Source organism: Palaemon carinicauda, chromosome 12 (assembly GCF_036898095.1).
Source record: "Palaemon carinicauda isolate YSFRI2023 chromosome 12, ASM3689809v2, whole genome shotgun sequence".
Taxonomy (NCBI): domain Eukaryota; kingdom Metazoa; phylum Arthropoda; class Malacostraca; order Decapoda; family Palaemonidae; genus Palaemon; species Palaemon carinicauda.
This window is the reverse complement of record NC_090736.1, coordinates 9,342,689-9,363,417: the sequence shown is the minus strand read 5'-3', so window position 1 is coordinate 9,363,417 and position 20,729 is coordinate 9,342,689. Positions and strand designations below refer to the sequence as shown.

At 36.9% G+C, this 20,729-nt stretch overlaps 1 protein-coding gene across 3 annotated transcripts in view; it reads left to right on the top strand.

Annotated features, from left to right (window-relative positions):
- Window positions 1-17,551, top strand: part of LOC137651205 (longitudinals lacking protein, isoforms H/M/V-like) — a 167,665-nt gene extending 150,114 nt beyond the window's left edge. The window contains exon 5 of one of the 3 annotated variants that reach the window (XM_068384380.1): window positions 16,888-17,551. In XM_068384380.1, the coding sequence (XP_068240481.1) occupies window positions 16,888-17,223 (336 nt within the window). In that variant the 3' untranslated portion in view covers window positions 17,224-17,551. Of the gene's footprint in view, window positions 1-1,477; window positions 2,274-5,429; window positions 5,950-16,887 lie in introns of those variants that run through there. The other 2 variants (XM_068384373.1, XM_068384384.1) reach the window with 2 other exon arrangements.
- The last annotated feature ends 3,178 nt before the right edge of the window (window positions 17,552-20,729 follow it).

Genomic DNA, 20,729 nt, shown 5'->3' with positions numbered 1-20,729 from the left:
CGCCTAGCATTCCCATGGTGGCAGATCGATCCCAACCCGAGACCGCAAGTTTAAGCCGTTTACTGGGAGGCCACTGCTGTGGTTGGGCACCACGTTAGGGGGGGGGGGGGGCGTATTGAGCTTGCCTGGTTGACGTTCTGATGAATCTGGAACTAGAATCGGACACCTTAAACCTTAACTATAAACGTTTTGGATTACTGAAGCGAGATATGCTTATGAATAATATTTGTTGTTCAGTTCTGATCTGGTGTTCGTGTTGAAGCCAAAACATCGTGATGTCTTTAGTAAAATTATACATGGCTTGTAGGGTAGAATTATGAGGTACAAAGGCATCGTTATTGTACTACTGTATCATCAGGTCTGTTATGCTGATTTAGCAATTTTGACATGTAATTTTTTGATGATATGGGGTAACCTCTTTTGACGTATGGGAACGTCAATTTGCTATTATTTGAAATAATTAATTTTTTAGGAGACATAATCAAAATCTATTTGTTTAAAAAAAGTATTAAAGAAGGCCAAGTATAATAGTGTTTTGACAAATAGAAAAATTTGGAATTTGGTCAAAATTACCTCATTTAAAGGTCATTCATTATGCTTTATCAGATTTTGAAGTAAATAGAAAAAATTGGAATTTGGTCAAAATTACCCCATTTAAAGGTCATTCATTATACTTTATCAGATTTTGAAGTAAATAGAAAAAATTGGAATTTGGTCAAAATGACCCCCATCTAAAGGTTGTTCATTAAGCTTGAGGTTTTGAAGTAAATAGAAAAATTTGGAATTTGGTCAAAATGACCCCATTTAAAGATTATTCGTTTTTCTTCAAGTTTTGAAGTGAATAGAAAAATTTGGAATTTGGTTAAAATGACCCTATTTAAAAGTTATTCCATTAAGCTTTTTCAGGTTTTGAAATGAATAGAAAAAATTGGAATTTGGTCAAAATGACCCCATTTAAAGATTATTCATTTTTCTTCAAGTTTTGAAGTGAATAGAAAAATTTGGAATTTGGTTAAAATGACCCTATTTAAAAGTTATTCCATTATGCTTTTTCAGGTTTTGAAATGAATAGAAAAATTTTGAATTTGGTCAAAATGACTCCATTTAAAGGTTATTCATGATGATTCTTCAGGTTTTGAAATAAATAAAAAAAATTGGAATTTGGTCAAAGTGACCCCATTTAAAGGTTATTCATTTTGCTTCTTCAGGTTTTGAAATTAATAAAAAAAAGTAGAATTTGGTCAAAATGACCCCATTTAAAGGTTTATTCATGATGCTTCTTCAGGTTTTGAAATAAATATAAAAATTTGGAATTTGGTCAAAATGACCCCATTTAAAGGTTTACTCATGATGCTTCTTCAGGTTTTGAAGTAAATAGACTATAACCAGATCCTATCTCTCCTTCGTAATTTTAGTTTTGTCAAAAGAATAAGTGGTGCGAGAAAGTGACCCTAGGACCTCTTGTCTCTCCTTGCAGCCGCTGCAGCTTCAACAGCAGGCAGTCGCGTTGGATCCACCTCTGGTTCAGCAGGAGACGCAACAGCAGCAGCAGCAGCAGCAACAGCAACAGCATGCTCACGGAACGGACAGCCGTATCCGACCGTGTCCATTCTGCTGGAAAGACTTCCGGAGAAGCGACCACCTTCGCAGCCACATCCGAACTCACACTGGCGAGAAGCCGTTCGCTTGTCCGGTCTGTCCTTACCGGGCTGCGCAGAAGGTCACGATGGACAGGCATGTCCGCAGGCATCACGTCCAGCAACATCTGCATCATTTGCAGCTGTAGCAACGGCTGCACCAGTTGTAGTTAAAGCAGCAGCAGCAGGAGCTCGCTGATAACAGCTGAAGCGTAGCCTTCAGGTTTCCAGGTTGCTAGAGCAAGGGAAAATGGTTCAGGGACTTTTAAGACGTTTAGTGACAGCAACAGCTGCAACATTGGCACCTGTAGCAACAGCTGCACCAGTTGTAGTTATAGCAACAACAGCAGCACGCTAATGAGAACAGGTGAAATGCATCTTTGCGCTTCAGCTCTCCAGACTGCTAAATCAAGGGAAATATGTTTCGAAGACTTTTAATGTTCAAGGTGTCGCTGTATCAACAGCTGCCCTGCCCCAGTTGTAGTTTTAGCAGCAGCAAGGCCAATGAGCAGCAGCAGCTGGCTAATGAGAACAGCTGTACCTGATACCGTCTTGTATGGAGAGAATCGTTAATTTCTAAATAAAAGAAAATGTCCAAGTAATGGAGTAATTAAGTTTCTTTACGTCACATATTTTTATTATTACAGTTTGAAATCACTTTAAAAAGCTATAGAATCCATTAAACATTTGTCTCAATGGCTCAGTGTATCGAACTGATATATAACTTATCTTATTTGATGTTAAATAAATCAGTGATTAAAAGTGGATGTTGAATTCTTATGCCTTTGCTTATAGCACAACTTATGAACCAAGTATCATGGCTGGCTCTGTTTGGAAGCATAGATAATAGTGGCAATCTCTCTCTCTCTCTCTCTCTCTCTCTCTCTCTCTCTCTCTCTCTCTCTCTCTCTCTCTCTCTCTTTCTTCCTTCATAGTCTTTCTTTCTCACTTTCTTCTTTTGCAACCATTCTCTCTCTCTCTCTCTCTCTCTCTCTCTCTCTCCTCTCTCTCTCTCTCTCTCTCTCTCTCTCTCTCTCTCTTCCTTCATAGTCTTTCTCACTTTCTTCTTTTGCAACCATCTCTCTCTCTCTCTCTCTCTCTCTCTCTCTCCTCTCTCTCTCTCTCTCTCTCTCTCTCTCTCTCTCTCTCTCTCTCCTTGGATTCTTCACACGGGAGAAACGTCATAACGTAATCATCTAGTTATTTGTTTATATCTGAAATTGAAAACTGTATTTTGATGTTTATATATGAATAAATATCTCCAATGAAAAAAAATGAAGAAATGTGAAAGCGAATAGAAAAAACATTAGAGCATAACAAAACGCTCTCTCTCTCTCTCTCTCTCTCTCTCTCTCTCTCTCTCTCTCTCTCTCTCTCTCTGTCTCTCTCTCTCTCTCTCTCTCTCTCTCTCTCAATACATGCACCAGTATTAGTAGTTACATGACTGTTGTGGGTCGTAACCAGAGTATAGAGTGCCAGGCGAGATAAGACTCACCTCAAGATACTAGGTTAAATATATGTATATATATATATATATATATATATATATATATATATGTGTGTGTGTGTGTGTGTGTTTGTGTGTGTAGGTAGGTTTATATATGTCTTGTATATGTGTAGATGTTTTATGTGCTTATGTATCATATACCGTATATATATATATATATATATATATATATATATATATATATATATATATATATATATATATATACTGTATGTGTGCATGTATGGTATTTTGGTCCTTATTAAAACCAATTATCTCTGATTAGTCGTTCATAAAAGTGATAATGGTCTTTGTGAAATTTATTTTAATTAAGGGTCTTTGTTCAATTAAAATTGATTAGTTTAAATATTACTTAAATGGTAATTGAAGACTTCTCTTTACAATTAATAATGGCGACAATACTGAAGTAGTTTTACAATTACGTAGGACTTTGTAATTTATCAATTACAATGTGTTACTCTGCACGATCTTCCTTGAGATTTCGGCTTTTGTAAACAATGGGTTCACTCTCGAAACTGTTATAGAGAAAATGAATATATTTATGCATGATGCATAGAAGTGTAGCTTGGCAAAGAGCTTAATTCACCCTTGGAAACTATCTGGTATACAAAAAATGAATGTATTTTTCAAAGTCCGCTCATAAATGGCAGAGGCAAGGGACAGTGACATTGCCCTATCCAGCAGGACAACGCTCTAGAGATTGACCTAATATACTTATGATTAGCGGCTAAGCTCCTTCTCCACCCAAGCTAGGACCAGGGAGGGCCAGGCAATGGGTGCTGATGACTCAGCATCTTTGATTTGAGGGTATTATTATTATTATTATTATTATTATTGGAAAAGCAGGATGCTATAAGCCTTGGGGCTCCAACGGGGAAAATAGCCCAGTGAGAAAAGGAAACAAGGAAAATAGAATATTTTTAGAACAGAAACAACATTAAAATGAATATTCACTATATAAACTATAAAAACTTTAACAAAACAAGAGGAAGAGAAATTAGATAGTGTAGTATGCTTGAGTTTACCCTTAAGTAAGAGAACTCAAACCCAGGACAGTGTAAGACCATGGTACAGAGGCTATGGCACTACCCAAGACTAGAGAATAATGGTTTGATTTTGGAGTGTCCTCCTAAAAGAGATGCTTACCATAGCTAAAGAGTCTCTTCTACCCTTACCAAGAGGAAAGCGGCTACTGAACAATTACAGTGCAGTAGTTAACATCATCATAAGAGGTCAGCAAATAGATGTTTTCCCTAAATTTCACGCAAATCTGTTCTTCAAATCTGGAGATATTTTGCTGAAACGCAGAAACAAAAAGTTAGCTCCAGCAGAAGTTTTTTTTTTTTTTTTTTTTTACAAATGCCTCCAACGTTCAGAGTTTTATTTTCATAACTGGCGTTTTGCAAGAATTTTTTTTTTCACTTCATTACTGCATTTGAAGCCATAGCATGATTATTAGTAGGTGTTTATTTTACCGGAAATTTGTATTTTACTGTAATATGTCTATTTATCCCGGTAATCATCATCATCATTATCATCATCATCATCGTCATCATCATCCTCTCCTCCCACGCCTATTGACGCAAAGGGCCTTTGTTGAATTTCACCAGTCGTCTCTGTCTTGAGTTTTTAATTCAGTACTTCTTCATTCCTCATCTCCTACTTCACGCTTCATGGTCCTCAGCCATGTAGGCCTGGATCTTCCGATATTAGCCTCATCCAATTTCACTGTAAAAAAGTTGCAACTTTGAAATATATTTTCAAAGGCATTAATAAAAGTACATTGTATAAATATGTAAACTATTCTTTTGAATCTGCTAATTTTCCTCTTTTAATTTTCTTTAAATGAGAATTTCCTTTTTTATGTTTTTAGTTCCTAATTTCAAAAACATAATTCAAAATCTTCATGAAGAGACACGTGTACTGGAAAAAAAAATACATAAAAGAGAAAGTTTATGTAATATATTTTATTTCTCTTTACGCTGTAAAAAACAGCAATTTCTTATATTTCCTTCATCTTTTCTTTGTCATTAGCTTGGTAGAATAACATTATAGACATTAGCTGCCAAATTATCCAATATCTATGTTGGTGTCTGTGTGAGTATATCTTTTATATTTTTTTTTATTTTTTACCGTTGTAGTCTTATAGAATAACATGTAGAGAATACCTGCTAATAATTGTATGTGTGTTTGTATGTGTGTGTGTGTTTGTTTGTGTGTGATGTGAATAAGTGGCCCTTCTTATGATGTGACTTGATCTGACGAAGGTTGGTCTGTGTCCACAGCTGAGCGGAGGAGTAGGAGGGGGTCGACGGTCGTCGGAAATCTCACTGAGGCCCTCCCCCTTCTCCCTGATGAGAGGGTCCCTGGCAGCAGCAGCTGCTGCAGCGGCGGCCGCAGCCGTGGCTCCCCCAACAGCTACAGCAGCAGCAGCAGCATCGACTGCTGGGTTCGGTAACTCCAGCGACGTCCAGCAGACGCAGCAGCAGCCGCAGTCGTCTCCGGGTGGAGGAGGACCAACAGGAGGTCTGGAATTCCTGATCTGCCCCTTCTGCGGGAGGCAGAGCAAGAGAAGAGACCATCTCCGCCTCCACATTCGTACTCATACGGGGGAGAAGCCCTACAGATGCCCCTACTGCGAGAGACGCACTAACCAGAAGAATAACCTCAAACTGCACATCAGAAATGTTCACCCGGGTCAGCCCGCAGAGTTCTAAAGGGACTTGTTCGATTCTACCTTGTAACCCTCTCATACAGAGACTCACAACAACCCCTCACCCCTCATACACACATATATACACACCCTCCCCCCTTTCCACGCTAATTTTTCTATTGTGATCTCCAAATAAAAATTTTTTGCCAAATTATTTACCAATTCTAATGTGAAGTTTAGTCAATCCGATTATATACTATTTTTAAATTAAGAATTTGATTTTTTTGGTTGAAGACTTGCATTTCTATATATTTACATATCTTCATTAATGTCATTCTTGTCAAATATTCATTCCTGTCGTTAAAATCTAAAAAAGAATTTATTTTATATACGTAACTTAAAGATTTTTTATTTCCATTTTAGTGAAATTACACTTTTAAATAAAAAACATGAAGAGTAAATTTACTATATCCTCCGTTTAGGTTAATCATCCTTTCTGCCTGTGACTGAGGCTCTCCCAGCAAGTGCCTCAGACAATGAGGAAGCAGCTCGGGATTCACTGGCCCTATAAGCTTGACGGCAGAACAGCTTGTCTAACGCCGAGCCCCACTCAGGGAGCATTACGGCCAATCAGCGCGCAGCACTGGGAGCCCAGCCCAGCGTTATTCAGACTTAAAATAGAATAAAATAATTGATTTACTGAGCATCACAAAGGTGGCGTACTTGTTAACACAATAAACCCGTATAATAATTTATAACTAGTTACACGTCATCAAAATCATATTCGAATTGATAAAAATCCTCACGCACACTCATTTCATAGCCTAGATGCGTTCATTTTTCCCATTCCACTTTGGCACATTCATTTCATCCTTTTAGAAACGTTTAGGCAACGTTTACGTCATCAGTTGAGTGCATTTTATTATTCAAGTTTAGATTTCCATTCTGTAACGACCTTGTACCGCATGTGTTTCACACATGCTCCTATATTGTATTTTTTTTATATCTTGCTCTACCCCTCACTGTTAACAGAACCTATTTAAGCCTGCTTATTCGTGAATTATTTTGTTTGAATTTTTTTGTGACATTCTTGTCCGAAACCTGTTGTATATAAACCCGCTATTTGTTGAAATAAAGTCAGTTGCATTCACCTCGCCTCTCAGTTAACACCTAACGGCTCGCTCGCACATTGATGGAAATACCGTTACGATGTACGATTTTGTGTGAAACAGGTACGATACAACCTACTTGGTTCTGGTGGGTAATTACACAACAATAATGATTAGTAACCCATGAGCCTTGCTCGTAAATGTTCCATTTTAATTATTGAATAAATGTCAAATTTGCATTCGGAGGTTCTCGTCAGAATGATCCATTGTAAAGTAACAGTTAGAAAATGTGCATTGATTCAATTTCTTTTGTATATAATTGTTTTTGTTCGAGTTTATAAAAAAAAACACTTTTAAATATTTATATTCTCGCTCCCTTGAAAGTGGCTAAATGTGAGTTTTTAGTCCTTTTCAACGTTCTAACTTTCGATTATATTGTTGTGGGTTTTGTTTTCTCGAAAGAGCCATTTACGGTTGCACCTTTTTTTTTTTTTTTTTTTTTTTTTTTTTTTTTTTTTTTTTTTTTTTTTTTTTTTTAGGGCTGCTTATCTGGTCCTGTACAGCAGGGGAACCCTACACTCTACAGAACCACCCCGGTCGTTTCGTGAGATTCATTCGGGAGCATTTAACATTTCACAATGCGTATTGTTCTCTTACTGTTTGATCTTCACTGTCAAAACTCTCGGAATAAGAAATTCTTCAGTTTCCTCTTGAAAGCCTTAATATCTTCAATTATTCGGATGTGTTACTTCACTTCATTTAGGGTTTAGTCAGTTTTCTGAAATCCAAATATTAACTTTCTCAGTTTAACTTTTCGGTTTTTATTAATCATCCCATTTATACACTTTTTTTATGATTTTTCTTTAAATCTACCTTCCTCACATCAGTTACTGTTTTTCCTTCATTAAGTGAGTTTTTATCTTATTTTACGTCAAGTTCTTTATTTTTTATTTTTATTTTATTTTACGTCAAGTTCTTTATTTTTTATTCTTATTTTATTTTACGTCAAGTTCTATATTTGTTATTTTTCAAATATTTACCTTCCATTATTAAGTGCCATGTTCTTTATATATATATATATATATATATATATATATATATATATATATATATATATATATTGTTTTCAAATATTTAAATTCCTCTTTTCTGCTATTTTACAACGAGTTATAAAAATAGAAATATTTGCGCCAAGCAGTTATCTTCAGTAGTTTCTCAAGTTATAGAAAAATCCTTTATCTTTCATACTTCATGACACCTTATTTTATAATTTCCAAGCCGCAAGATGACAGTTGTATTCCAAATAACTTCCCCCCTCCACAAAAAAAAAAAAAAATAAATAAAAAAGCTTTTCTGTCCGGTTGACGTTGAGATGTTTAGAAAACAGTAATATCTTTTCAAATAAAAAAAAAAGATTCCCTTAGCTGGGTATGGTTTCAGAAAGGAAAAAAAAAAGTTACTGCCACATTCATCCGGCTACGACTGATTTTGGGTGAGCAACCCCCCCCCCCCATCCCCCGAGGCAGTAACATTTCGTGAACATTAGTTGTTTTATAATCTGCCATTGGCCTTTATCTTGCACGCATACTTACTAACAAACTTTAGTCCATTCTTTCCACATGACTGAACCACCTCTGGTCAATCTTTTCCACCATGCTAACTTTTTTACCACTTCTAAGTATCACCAAATATTCTATCAATAAATCTTATACCTTACATTGATGTTACACAAACAGTTCATTCAACACCTACATTTCACTTCCATACAGGAGAATTAGCTCAACAGTCAAACATTCCACCAAGACATCAACTGACAATTCAAGTCGATTTCCAATCTTTTGCATACACCCTGCTGCCTCTCTTGCTTGTCCTATTTAGTGATTCAATTCTCTCATCGTACCATCATCTGTTACATTTTCTCTCTGATATCTACACGAATTAACTATTTCTAGATCTTCCACCAGGCATATCAACTTTCATTATTCCTTTATACTGGTTCCCAATTACTGCCATTACGTTGCTCTTGCTTACATTAAGTTTATATTCCCTGACCTAAGTAATGTTTCACTATATTTTTCTTACATTCCCTTTTATCACTTTTGCCTTTTGACAACAGAACAATTATTCCTACCATTTATTTCTTTTGGAACATTTCCCTGATTCAGACATACCCTACACACCGTAGTCATCTCACTGGTGATTCTGTAAACTCATAGTGTTTATACTTTCTTCAACCTCTTAATTGCTGTTTGTATAGCCACAACAATAACTTTCAGTAGCATTCACAGACTGGCACCAACCCCTTCGAGTCTTCCATCCCTCAGCTCCGTCTCATTTCTATCTTTCACATTAAAGGACTTAATAGATTACACTACATATTTTATTCTTCTTTGTCTGCATCTTTTCCCACTTCTATGTGGGGCTGATGTTTCTGGCCAGCTTTCTCCATCTAGCATTAATTTTATTCTGATAATATTCACTGTCCATATTTGTTTTAGCAAATTTTTCATAGCCGGATGCCTTTCCTGCCGCCAACCCTCCCCATTTCCCAGGGCTTGGACCGGCACTAAGTTGAGGCTGGCTTGCCCCCCCCCCCCCCCCTCAGTGGCTGGGTTATTACACTACATATTTTATTTTGAAACACTGGAATTGATCCATTGATCAGTTCTGAAGTTGAAGTGAGACATTGAAAACTCTACGATTTGAGCTCATCTCCAACACATATGTACAGTTGGACGCAGGAGTCCCTGGTATACCTCGCTGCAAAGAAGGGAGCTTTGTTACACACTTACTTCACGGTGAGTAACCAAACAGAAATGGCAGAGGTCAACACAGGAACTCTCCATGGAGTAAGGGTGTGGCTGCGTGCACTTTTACAGAGCAAGGTGAGCCAGGAATTCCTGTGTCTAACTGTACTTCTGCATCAGTATATCACCTAGAGTCGGGTCACTGGAGTCCAGTGTAGAGCAACACAGCCAAGAAGAATTTGCTGAGGTCTTTAACCCCTTCAGCATTGCTACGTATACGGGTACGTTTTTCCTTACTGTCAGAAAGAGAAACAACGAATACGTTTACGTCATTTTTGTTCCTAAGGAAAGCAGTTTTTACACATTTAAGGTTTAAAAGCCGCACATGAATGGAAGAGGCAAGGGACAGTGACATTGTCCTATCAAGCAGAACAATTTCCTTGAGACTGACACTATATGATAAACACCCAAGCCTCCTTTCCACCCAAACTAGGAACAAGGAGGGCCAAGCAATGGCTGCTGATGACTCAGCAGGTAGATCTACAGGCTCCCCAAGACCCCCCATCCTTAGCTCACAAGGACGGTAAGGTTGCAGCGACCAAACAACTAACGAGTTGAAGCGGGACTCGAACCCCGATCTGGCGTCCACCAGTCAGGGACGTTACTGCATCATCCACCACAACGCAATGATATTACAGTAAGAAAGAGAAGCAACTTGCATGTCTGAGTAATTTTTATTTCTAACCAAGAAAAGCAGTTTTTTTATACATTTGGAGGGGTTTAAGAAACTAGTGCATTGCTTCTCTTTCTTACTGTTAAGTAAAACACTTCCACGAGTAGACTACGTAGCAGTGCTGAAAGGGTTCAGGGATGAATGTTTTTGTATTATGGAAACAATTCCAGCCTTTGATTATTGCATGAAATGATATGTTATTTTCTCTCAGGATGCCTGTCTATCTCTTCCATCTTGGTTGACACCCAACCCTTCTTTTCTTTTCATTTTTATCAAGTTTTCCAGCCTGGGGTTAGAAATATTAAATTTTCAGCTTGGGGTTAGAAATATTAAGTTTTCAGCTTGGAGTTAGAAATATCAAGTTTTCAGCTTAGGGTTAAAAAATATTAAGTTTTCAGCTTAGGGTTAGAAATATTAAGTTTTCAGCTTAGGGTTAGAAATATTAAGTTTTCAGCTTAGGGTTAGAAATATTAAGTTTTCAGCTTGGAGTTAGAAATATTAAATTTTCAGCTTGGGGTTAGAAATATTAAGTTTTCAGCTTGGAGTTAGAAATATCAAGTTTTCAGCTTAGGGTTAAAAATATTAAGTTTTCAGCTTAGGGTTAGAAATATTAAGTTTTCAGCTTGGAGTTAGAAATATTAAATTTTCAGCTTGGGGTTAGAAATATTAAGTTTTCAGCTTGGAGTTAGAAATATCAAGTTTTCAGCTTAGGGTTAAAAAATATCAAGTTTTCAGCTTAGGGTTAGAAATATTAAGTTTTCAGCTTAGGGTTAGAAATATTAAGTTTTCAGTTTGGAGTTAGAAATATTAAATTTTCAGCTTGGGGTTAGAAATATTAAGTTTTCAGCTTGGAGTTAGAAATATCAAGTTTTCAGCTTAGGGTTAAAAAATATCAAGTTTTCAGCTTAGGGTTAGAAATATTAAGTTTTCAGCTTAGGGTTAGAAATATTAAGTTTTCAGCTTGGAGTTAGAAATATTAAATTTTCAGCTTGGGGTTAGAAATATTAAGTTTTCAGCTTGGAGTTAGAAATATCAAGTTTTCAGCTTAGGGTTAAAAAATATCAAGTTTTCAGCTTAGGGTTAGAAATATTAAGTTTTCAGCTTAGGGTTAGAAATATTAAGTTTTCAGCTTGGAGTTAGAAATATTAAATTTTCAGCTTGGGGTTAGAAATATTAAGTTTTCAGCTTGGAGTTAGAAATATCAAGTTTTCAGCTTAGGGTTAAAAAATATCAAGTTTTCAGCTTAGGGTTAGAAATATTAAGTTTTCAGCTTAGGGTTAGAAATATTAAGTTTTCAGCTTGGAGTTAGAAATATTAAATTTTCAGCTTGGGGTTAGAAATATTAAGTTTTCAGCTTGGAGTTAGAAATATCAAGTTTTCAGCTTAGGGTTAAAAAATATCAAGTTTTCAGCTTAGGGTTAGAAATATTAAGTTTTCAGCTTAGGGTTAGAAATATTAAGTTTTCAGCTTGGAGTTAGAAATATTAAATTTTCAGCTTGGGGTTAGAAATATTAAGTTTTCAGCTTGGAGTTAGAAATATCAAGTTTTCAGTTTAGGGTTAAAAAATATCAAGTTTTCAGCTTAGGGTTAGAAATATTAAGTTTTCAGCTTAGGGTTAGAAATATTAAGTTTTCAGCTTGGAGTTAGAAATATTAAATTTTCAGCTTGGGGTTAGAAATATTAAGTTTTCAGCTTGGAGTTAGAAATATCAAGTTTTCAGCTTAGGGTTAAAAAATATCAAGTTTTCAGCTTAGGGTTAGAAATATTAAGTTTTCAGCTTGGAGTTAGAAATATCAAGTTTTCAGCTTAGGGTTAAAAAATATCAAGTTTTCAGCTTAGGGTTAGAAATATTAGGTTTTCAGCTTAGGGTTAGAAATATTAAGTTTTCAGCTTGGGGTTAGAAATATTAAGTTTTCAGCTTGGGGTTAGAAATATTAAGTTTTCAGCTTGGGGTTAGAAATGGTTATCAAGTTACTGGTCCAGTTAATCAATGCTCTTACAAAGGACTTGTGCCCTTTAGGAGTTTTGAAAGGGGTTGAACATTTTTGGGATCAGCTTCAATATGGGAGGTTGTGTCATCAGCTACTGAATATAGGTATTAAAACATATCTAAATTTTATTATTATTATTATTCTTTCTAATCATTATTTTTTTATTGTTATTATTATTTTCATTATTATTATTATTATTATTGTTATTCTTATTAATTATTACCTCCGCCAAGCGGCGGAGGTTATGTTTTCGGTTCGGTTTGTTTGTTTGTTTGTTTGTTTGTTTGTTTCTCTGTTTGTCTGTCTGTCTGTGGACAACGTAGAGGCCACATTTCTACACGGAATCACTTCAAACTTGGCCAAGTAGTTCCCCAATGTGTATGGAAGAACTGATTAAATTTTGGTCAAGGTCACCCCAAGGTCAAGGTCACAGGGGTCACTGGTGTCACTATGACATAAGTGGCCATATCAAGAGACAGAAATAAAGCACTGACTTTTGCATAAGCCAACAGGGAAGTCCTAGTTATTATTATTATTACCTCCGCCAAGCGGCGGAGGTTATGTTTTCGGTTCGGTTTGTTTGTTTGTTTGTTTGTTTGTTTCTCTGTTTGTCTGTCTGTCTGTGGACAACGTAGAGGCCACATTTCTACACGGAATCACTTCAAACTTGGCCAAGTAGTTCCCCAATGTGTATGGAAGAACTGATTAAATTTTGGTCAAGGTCACCCCAAGGTCAAGGTCACAGGGGTCACTGGTGTCACTATGACATAAGTGGCCATATCAAGAGACAGAAATAAAGCACCCACAAGAGCTTCCCAATGCTACCAACACACAAACAGTCAAAAGTCCTTCAACCTCAGTGTCAGGTAACTGCCAAGGCCATTGAATGGTTAAGCTAAATTAAAGGTCAAACGTTACTTGAAAGTCGAAGTCACATCAATTCATGATTCTAGGACATATGGCGCTCTAGGTCACCTTGGCGGAGGTATGTCCTCTACGAGGACCATGTCCGCGTTCAGGACTTGCTCACTTGTTATTATTGTTATTATAATTATTATTATTATTATTATTATTATTATTATCATTTATGTTAAAGGTTAAAGGTTCTTACGAATTTGACCCAATATTAGACTATATATTTTTATTTGGAAGGAAAATATGATTTACCCTGATCATCTTTTCTTTCCAAGAATAATGAAAGAATAACCCGGAGCTCTTAACCCTGATCATCATCATCTTCTCCTTCCGAGAATAGTGAAAGAATAACCCTGAGCCCTTAATAATACTCGTTACACCATTTTGTAGAATGGCAAGACACGCACTTTGAAATTGCTTGATCTTGAAATCATTAAATGTGGTGTTTAATGTTGCAATTAAACCGTGTGCACACTCGTATTATATAAATGATACGTTTATATTATCGTGTCATGGTACTTTAACCTTCTTTACGTCACTTAGCAAAGACGTTTGCATTCATGTTATGTTAATTTGCAAGGCAGTGTCACGAAATTAAATTATTTGGGATATTTTTCATCCATGATTTTTTTTTTAAAGTGCTGTGGCCACTTAGATTTACCAACAGAAATCCTTTCTTAGCTTTTATACCAATTAACGCTGATTTATTGGACACTTTTACCTTAAACTTATTAAGATATGAAACCGAGTTGTCTGATACGAACATCTGGACTCTTCCCAACCGACAGAGAAGAAAGTTTATACCAATTTCTCATTGCATTAAGAAAATGAGAATTGTGACCGGCAACCATTTTTGTTTTAGAATTTGTGAGTGTTTGGATCTGTAGGATTGTGGTGGGCTGTTGGTAACGTCCCTGACTGGTGATCGCCAGACAGGGGTTCGAGTCCCGGTCAAACTCCGTAGTTCTTTTGGTCACTGTAACCTCACACCCTTGTGAGCCATGGGTGGAGAGTTTGGGGGAGCCTTTAAGTCTATCTGCTGAGTCATAAGAAGCCATGCCTGACCCTCCTAGGTCCTAGCTGAGAGGAGAATGGGCTTGGGCGCTGATCATATGTATATATATTCAATTTCTAGAGCATTGACCTTGATAGGTCAATGTCACTGTTCCTTGCCTCTACAATTCATGAGCGGCCTTTAAACCTTTAAATTTATCTTTTTTTTTTTTCACTCCGAAAGAGGGATATATTCGGACTGGATTAATTATAGCTTGACCAGTGTAGCATCTCATATTATATCACATTTATAGTGTTCCCCCAACCATACAAAATATATACTCGTGTGTGTTTTTTTCCAATTTTCGTAACGCCCACATGTACACATTCGATGACATACATTCAAAGGAAAGTAATATAGATAAAAATACAGAAATATTAAAAAGATATATATAGCACGTCTCACATTTACTCCTGTGCCGGCTTCATTTAACATTTTGGATAAGGTTTGCAGAAAAGCGACGAGTGGGTAATCTGGCAGCGAGTTGACATTGCTCAGCTAAGTGGGGTTTGTTCTGTCGCCATATAACATTTCTGGAAACTTTTGTTATTGTTGTTATTACCTTTTTGAGAACTTAATCTCACATAGAACTTATTTCTCATTCTACAGGGAGATTTCTGTTTAATATTATTGCATTTTAAAGCCTTTTTTCAAACAAATATTTTGTTAGCATTATTGATTCTAAATCTCTCAAGGTGAGTGAGTGAGTGAGAGTGAGAGAGAGTGAGTGAGTGAGAGTGAGAGAGAGTGAGTGAGAGTGAAAGAGTGAGTTTCTCATAGTTTTTTTTCTGGGAATTACTGTTGTTATCATTGCTATTGTTGTTCACGCATTTCGTATCGCACATCTCTTCCATTTCACTATGCTGTAGTAGAATGTTTGTATAAAGTTGTAGATATCTAACGCCAATAAATTATTCATTTCGTGATTTTGTTTCTTTTCTCCTTCTTTTAACGTGTTTTTTTTTTTTTTTTTTTTTTTTTTTTTTGTCTCGATCGACTGCCCTGCCTGACATCGCTTAGACCCCGGTAGCGTATGTTCATGTGTTGTCACCATCGTCCTTCCTCCCAGCAGCGAAGAGCCCTGGCACATAAATCTGAAAAATTTAGATCACAGTATCAGTAAAGAGAAGTAAGAGGAGAGGATTGCATTTCTAAACTACGAGATGCATCAAAAAGGAAAGAATCTGGTATAACAAATTGGTACATAAGGAAAAAGGAGAAAGTGGATGGCAAGAACTGTATCGTTGCTGTGGCCTGATTGGTAACGTCTCTGCCTGGTGTTTCCCAGTCGGGGGTTCGAGTCCCGCTCAGAATCGTTAGTGCCATTAGTGTCTGCAATCTTACCATCCTTGTGAGCTAAGGTCGGGGGGGGGGGGTTTGAGGGAGCCTATAGGTCTATCTGCTGAGTCATCAGCAGCCACTGCCTGGCCCTCCCTGGTCCTAGCTTGGGTGGAGAGGAGGCTAGGGCGCTGATCATATAATATATGATCAGTCTCTAGGGCATTGTCCTGATTGCTAGGGCAATGTCACTGTCCCTTGCCTCTGCCATTCATGATTGGACCTTTGAAACCTTTAAAAACAACAAATCGGATTTTACTATGATTGCAACAAAAAAGTGGGAAAGTATCTTGAGATTAGCTAGCGATCTGTTACCGAAATGCACTCTAAATTCCATGAAACACAGTAAAGCTAAGATTAACTTTATTTATTACGAATCATACTCGGCCGGATATGTTTTCACTGCACTGTTCCTCTTATGGTCATAATTAAGACAAGAAGCGAAGAAGATTGGAACAGCAACAAGAATTTAAGACGAAAAGAGGAAGCAAAGCTTGAGAGATGAGAGATGGATTATGGGAGTATCACTGAAAGATGAGAAAATGATGAAATAAGAAGAATGGCAGGTGTAGTGAAGATTACTGAGATGGTGTGGCCATGTTTTGAGAATGGATGGTGGGGAGAGAGTTAGGGGGGCTTGGGAGGAACCTCTTAGGGGGAGATGATCAAGATGGAGGCAGAGAATTAGATGGCGAGATAAGGTGAAGGATGATATGGAGAGAAGAGGTTTGGTGGAAGAGGAAGTCTTTGATTGAAGGCATTAGAGAGAATGCATCCAGCAATCGACCCCTTAATGTAGGGACAACGGTGAGGAAGAAAAACAAGAATTTTGAGAAATATTTTATCAGCATTTCAGATATCTAATGAATGCCTTCAATATGATTTAACAACGTTATACGAGTTTAAGGGTACATAAAAGTATCAACTCAGAAGAACCATATGTTTTAACTAATGTTATGACAGCCAGTTTCGTACACTGGTAATTAGTTGTAAAGGGGATGTACTTGAATTATGACTTTATCAGAAATGCAAAATTTGCACTCCCACCTGCATACACCTTATGAATACATAAGCCTACGCATTTCCACATTCAGCCTTCTTTTTGGAATTTAAAGGAAAACTTCATTCTTTGTATATATTAAATGGTTTTAAATCCTCATTGTTTTTCTAGTAGATTAAAACCTTTTATTTTTCATTCATCAGATTTACACATCTTGTGCGGACGGCATGGGACAACCACCACCTGCGTACCATCCTTTCGACATGAACGCGGATAACACCGCGGATAACACCGCGGATAGAGGCGCGGAAAAGGGTTACCACGAGTGCGGACTCTGCGGTAGGAGCTTCGATCGCAGGTGGCTTCTGACGCGGCACCAGCGGACTCACACTGGAGAAAAACCCTACCAATGCCCCTACTGCCCCTTCAGGAGCGCCCAGAAGTACAACCTCGTTACCCACGTAGCCAATAGGCATCGGGAGTCACACAGCCAGGATGCTTATTATAATTTTTCTCAGTTATCCGGAGGAACGACTTGAAATGTACCTCGCGGACGACGATTTCTCTCTCAGGATTCGAACTTACGACTTATATTGGTCACAACATTAGCGGTGATGCTTTCTGGCAAGTACAGTGGTAACGTGTTATCCTAGCATTTGCATGGCAGCAGATCGATCCCAGCCTTTGTTTACATAACTAAATTTAATTCACTAACGGGCTGCCAACGCAAGAGCCGTGTCTCGCAAGAGCCCGTGTCTTACGTAAGGCAAGGCAATCTAAAACAAACTATCCCAGCCCGGGACTGTAAGTTTATGCTGTTTACTGGAGAGGCCACTGCTGTTGTTGGGCATCTCAATGGAGGGTTGGGTTTGTCCGGCTGACGTTCTGGGTAGCAGAAATAAAGTTTTTTTTTTCTTTTTCTTTATTGTCTGATCCTTCTGGCCTGACACGAGGAAACAATGCATTTAGGATCATAAGTGAGATTATATTATACCCACAGTACGCCATGTGTATGAACATGTGCATGCTCTTTGTAATGATGGTTTGTATGTATGTGTGAATGTATGTACTCAAAATATCCTAGGACTTTGCCATGTGTTGACAAACTCTATGTAATTCCCCAATTCTTGCATTTTGTATCTAGAAATGATTAATCACAGTTCCATACATGCAAATGCCTAAAAACTATTTGATAGATATCTTCACATCTGAAATATATTTATCAAAATTTACACCTGTGGAAAATATTTATTTAATGTCTTTATCAGAAAGATTTTGCATCTATTTTTCCACCTAAAATGTGGATGTAGTCTGTTTAGTATTTAATTATTCACAATTGAAATGTATCTTATTTGCTCATACAGCAAAGGTACTGTATTGTTTATTCATATTTGAGGGGCACTGTCCATACAGTAACATAGATATGTAAACTTATTTATTCATATACAAATCGCATACAATAGGAACTGCATTTATCCCTTTTACCCCCAAAGGACGTACTGGTACGTTTCACAAAAGCCATCCCTTTACCCCTTTGCAAAAAAATGCTATAAAATTTTTTTTTCATATGTTTTATAATTTTTTGAGAAATTTCAGGCATTTTCCAAGAGAATGAGACCAATCTGACCTCTCTGTGACAAAAAATAAGGCTGTTAGAGCAATTAAAAAGAAAACATACTGCAAAATGTGCTGGGAAAAAAATAACCCCCTGGGGGTTAAGGGTTGGAAATTTCCAAATAGCCTGGTGGTAAAAGGGTTAAAGATCAAAGCCAAATGCATCATATTTATTATGTTTAAATGAAATGATATATTATAATCATTTGTTAACATCTGAAAAAAGATAATATACGAGTTACAACAAGATCATTTATAGAGTATCAGAAAGCTTTTGATTCTGTTAAAACTTCAGTAGTAATGAAAGCCCTTCAAAGACAAGGGATAGATGAATCTTAAGTTAGAACACTTGAATGTATCTATACAGGAAGTATAGCAACTCTAAAACTACATAAAGATAGTGAGAAAATTCCGATTGAGAAAGGAGTTATACCAATTCCTTTCAGGGTTTATAAAAAAAAAAAAAAGAAATTTGTTTTCCATGAAGCAACGTCACATATAATTTATCATTTTCTAAACTAAATACTATTTGATAATACATTCCAGTGTACTGTATCAATAAAACATGTTAAGTAGCCACTCTTTTTATTATAAAGCTCCCTACTTTTTGGCATGTTGTGTTCTTGATCTTCTTGGCATATAGAGATTAGCAAAAGATTTTTGGGATGCAATTGCTAGCCCATGACCCCTTTCGAACGTCAGGTATCTGAGTGACTGCTTAGGTTACAAGAGATTTTTGCTCAGGAGTCGAACTTGGGGGTTGCGATGGCCTATGTGGTAATGTCCCTGACTGGTGATAGCCAGGCTGGGGTTCGGATCCCGCTGAAACTCGTTAGTTCCTTTGGTCGTTGCAACATCACCATCATAATGAGCTAAGGATGGGGTGTTTGGAAGAGCGTATAGGTCTACCTGCTGAGTCATCAGCAACCGTTGCCTGGCCCTCCTTGGTCCTAGCTTGGGTTGAGAGGGGGCTTGGGCGCTGATCATATGTATAGCCTATATGGTCAGTGTCTAGGATATTGATCAACTTGATAAGCCAATTTCACTGTCCCTTGCCTCTGCCATTCATGGGTACCCTTTAAGAATTTGAAACGATAGCATCTAGGCCCATATTATTATTGTTATTGTGATAAGGATAGATATCAATATTGATCTTATCATTTCAGGTGAACAAATGTTTTTAAGGTAAACACCTGCGTTTCATTGCTAAATAATTTAAGAAACTACGTAACTTCAACGTGCCTTGAACCCCAGTCCAGTGTAATGCTAGGCAGGAACGTTTTCAATATGTTACCATAATAGGCCACCTTTTACATTATCTTAGTTTTGGGATTTTTCATAAGTATTGAATTTTAGTCCCCGATTAAAAAAAACAAAGTTTCCTTTTCCATTTTCTATTAATCGTCGAGTAACTGAAATGAATTGACAATTTTCCCCATTACGTACTAAAATCTAAACTTATCATTTTTATGTCAATCTGGAGAAATTTATTATCATCGAGCTTGTTTTTATTACTTGAAAATATTTATCTCTCCTATACAGATATAAGAATCTATAGGATACATACTTTTGTAACTATTGAGAAAGTAAGAAATTGTTGCTACATAAACTTGTTTTCGTAACTTCAGAGGTAATAGTGATAACACATCTGTCAATAAATGTCATGATAATAGAGCTTTATATCTTTCGCAAACAATAATGGTTATTTTTTCTCACAACAGATGGCGCCACCCGTTCCACAAGGACACCGAAGCAGGAATGCTCAAGGCTTGAGGTCAGTTTGATCTTGTTTTTTTGTTTTTTTCTGGTAATTTCATCTATGCATTATGTTTCTTTTGAAACTTTGGTAAGCTTTTTGATTTTGAATTTATTTTGCGGAAATTTCCTATGAAGTTTAATTATCTCCGCCAACGAAGTTGGAAGGAGGTTGTGTTTTACCCCCTGTTTGTGTGTTAGTGTGTTTGTGAATAGCTTCCTGGCCACAATTTTAATCGTAGAGTAATGGAACTTGCAAGGATTAACTGTTATGTAAAAAGATAGAAACGAGTAAATTTTGGAAGGTCAAGGTCAAATATCAAGGTCATGGTCAAGCAAAATGTCCAATTCACGTAATCAGCCATAAGTTTGGATATCGTTGTCACAGACATTTCAAACTTGGTTCATATTTCAGTATATGAATTCCACGCCAGTTAATACATGTTAAGGTCAAAGATCAAGGTCAAGGTCGAGATAAAGGTCGAGAACTAAGCTGCTGCGGCGGAGGTCTGTGCTCTACTGAATGCCCCTCTAGTTTTCTTTGAAACAAATGGTCGATAATATTATCTTAATATTCCTTCGTTCAACTATTTCTCAAACCTAGAATTAAAATACAAATAAATTGGCTTCTTCAAGTAATATAGTTTTTTCCCATCTTCTGTTTCTGTCCTACAAC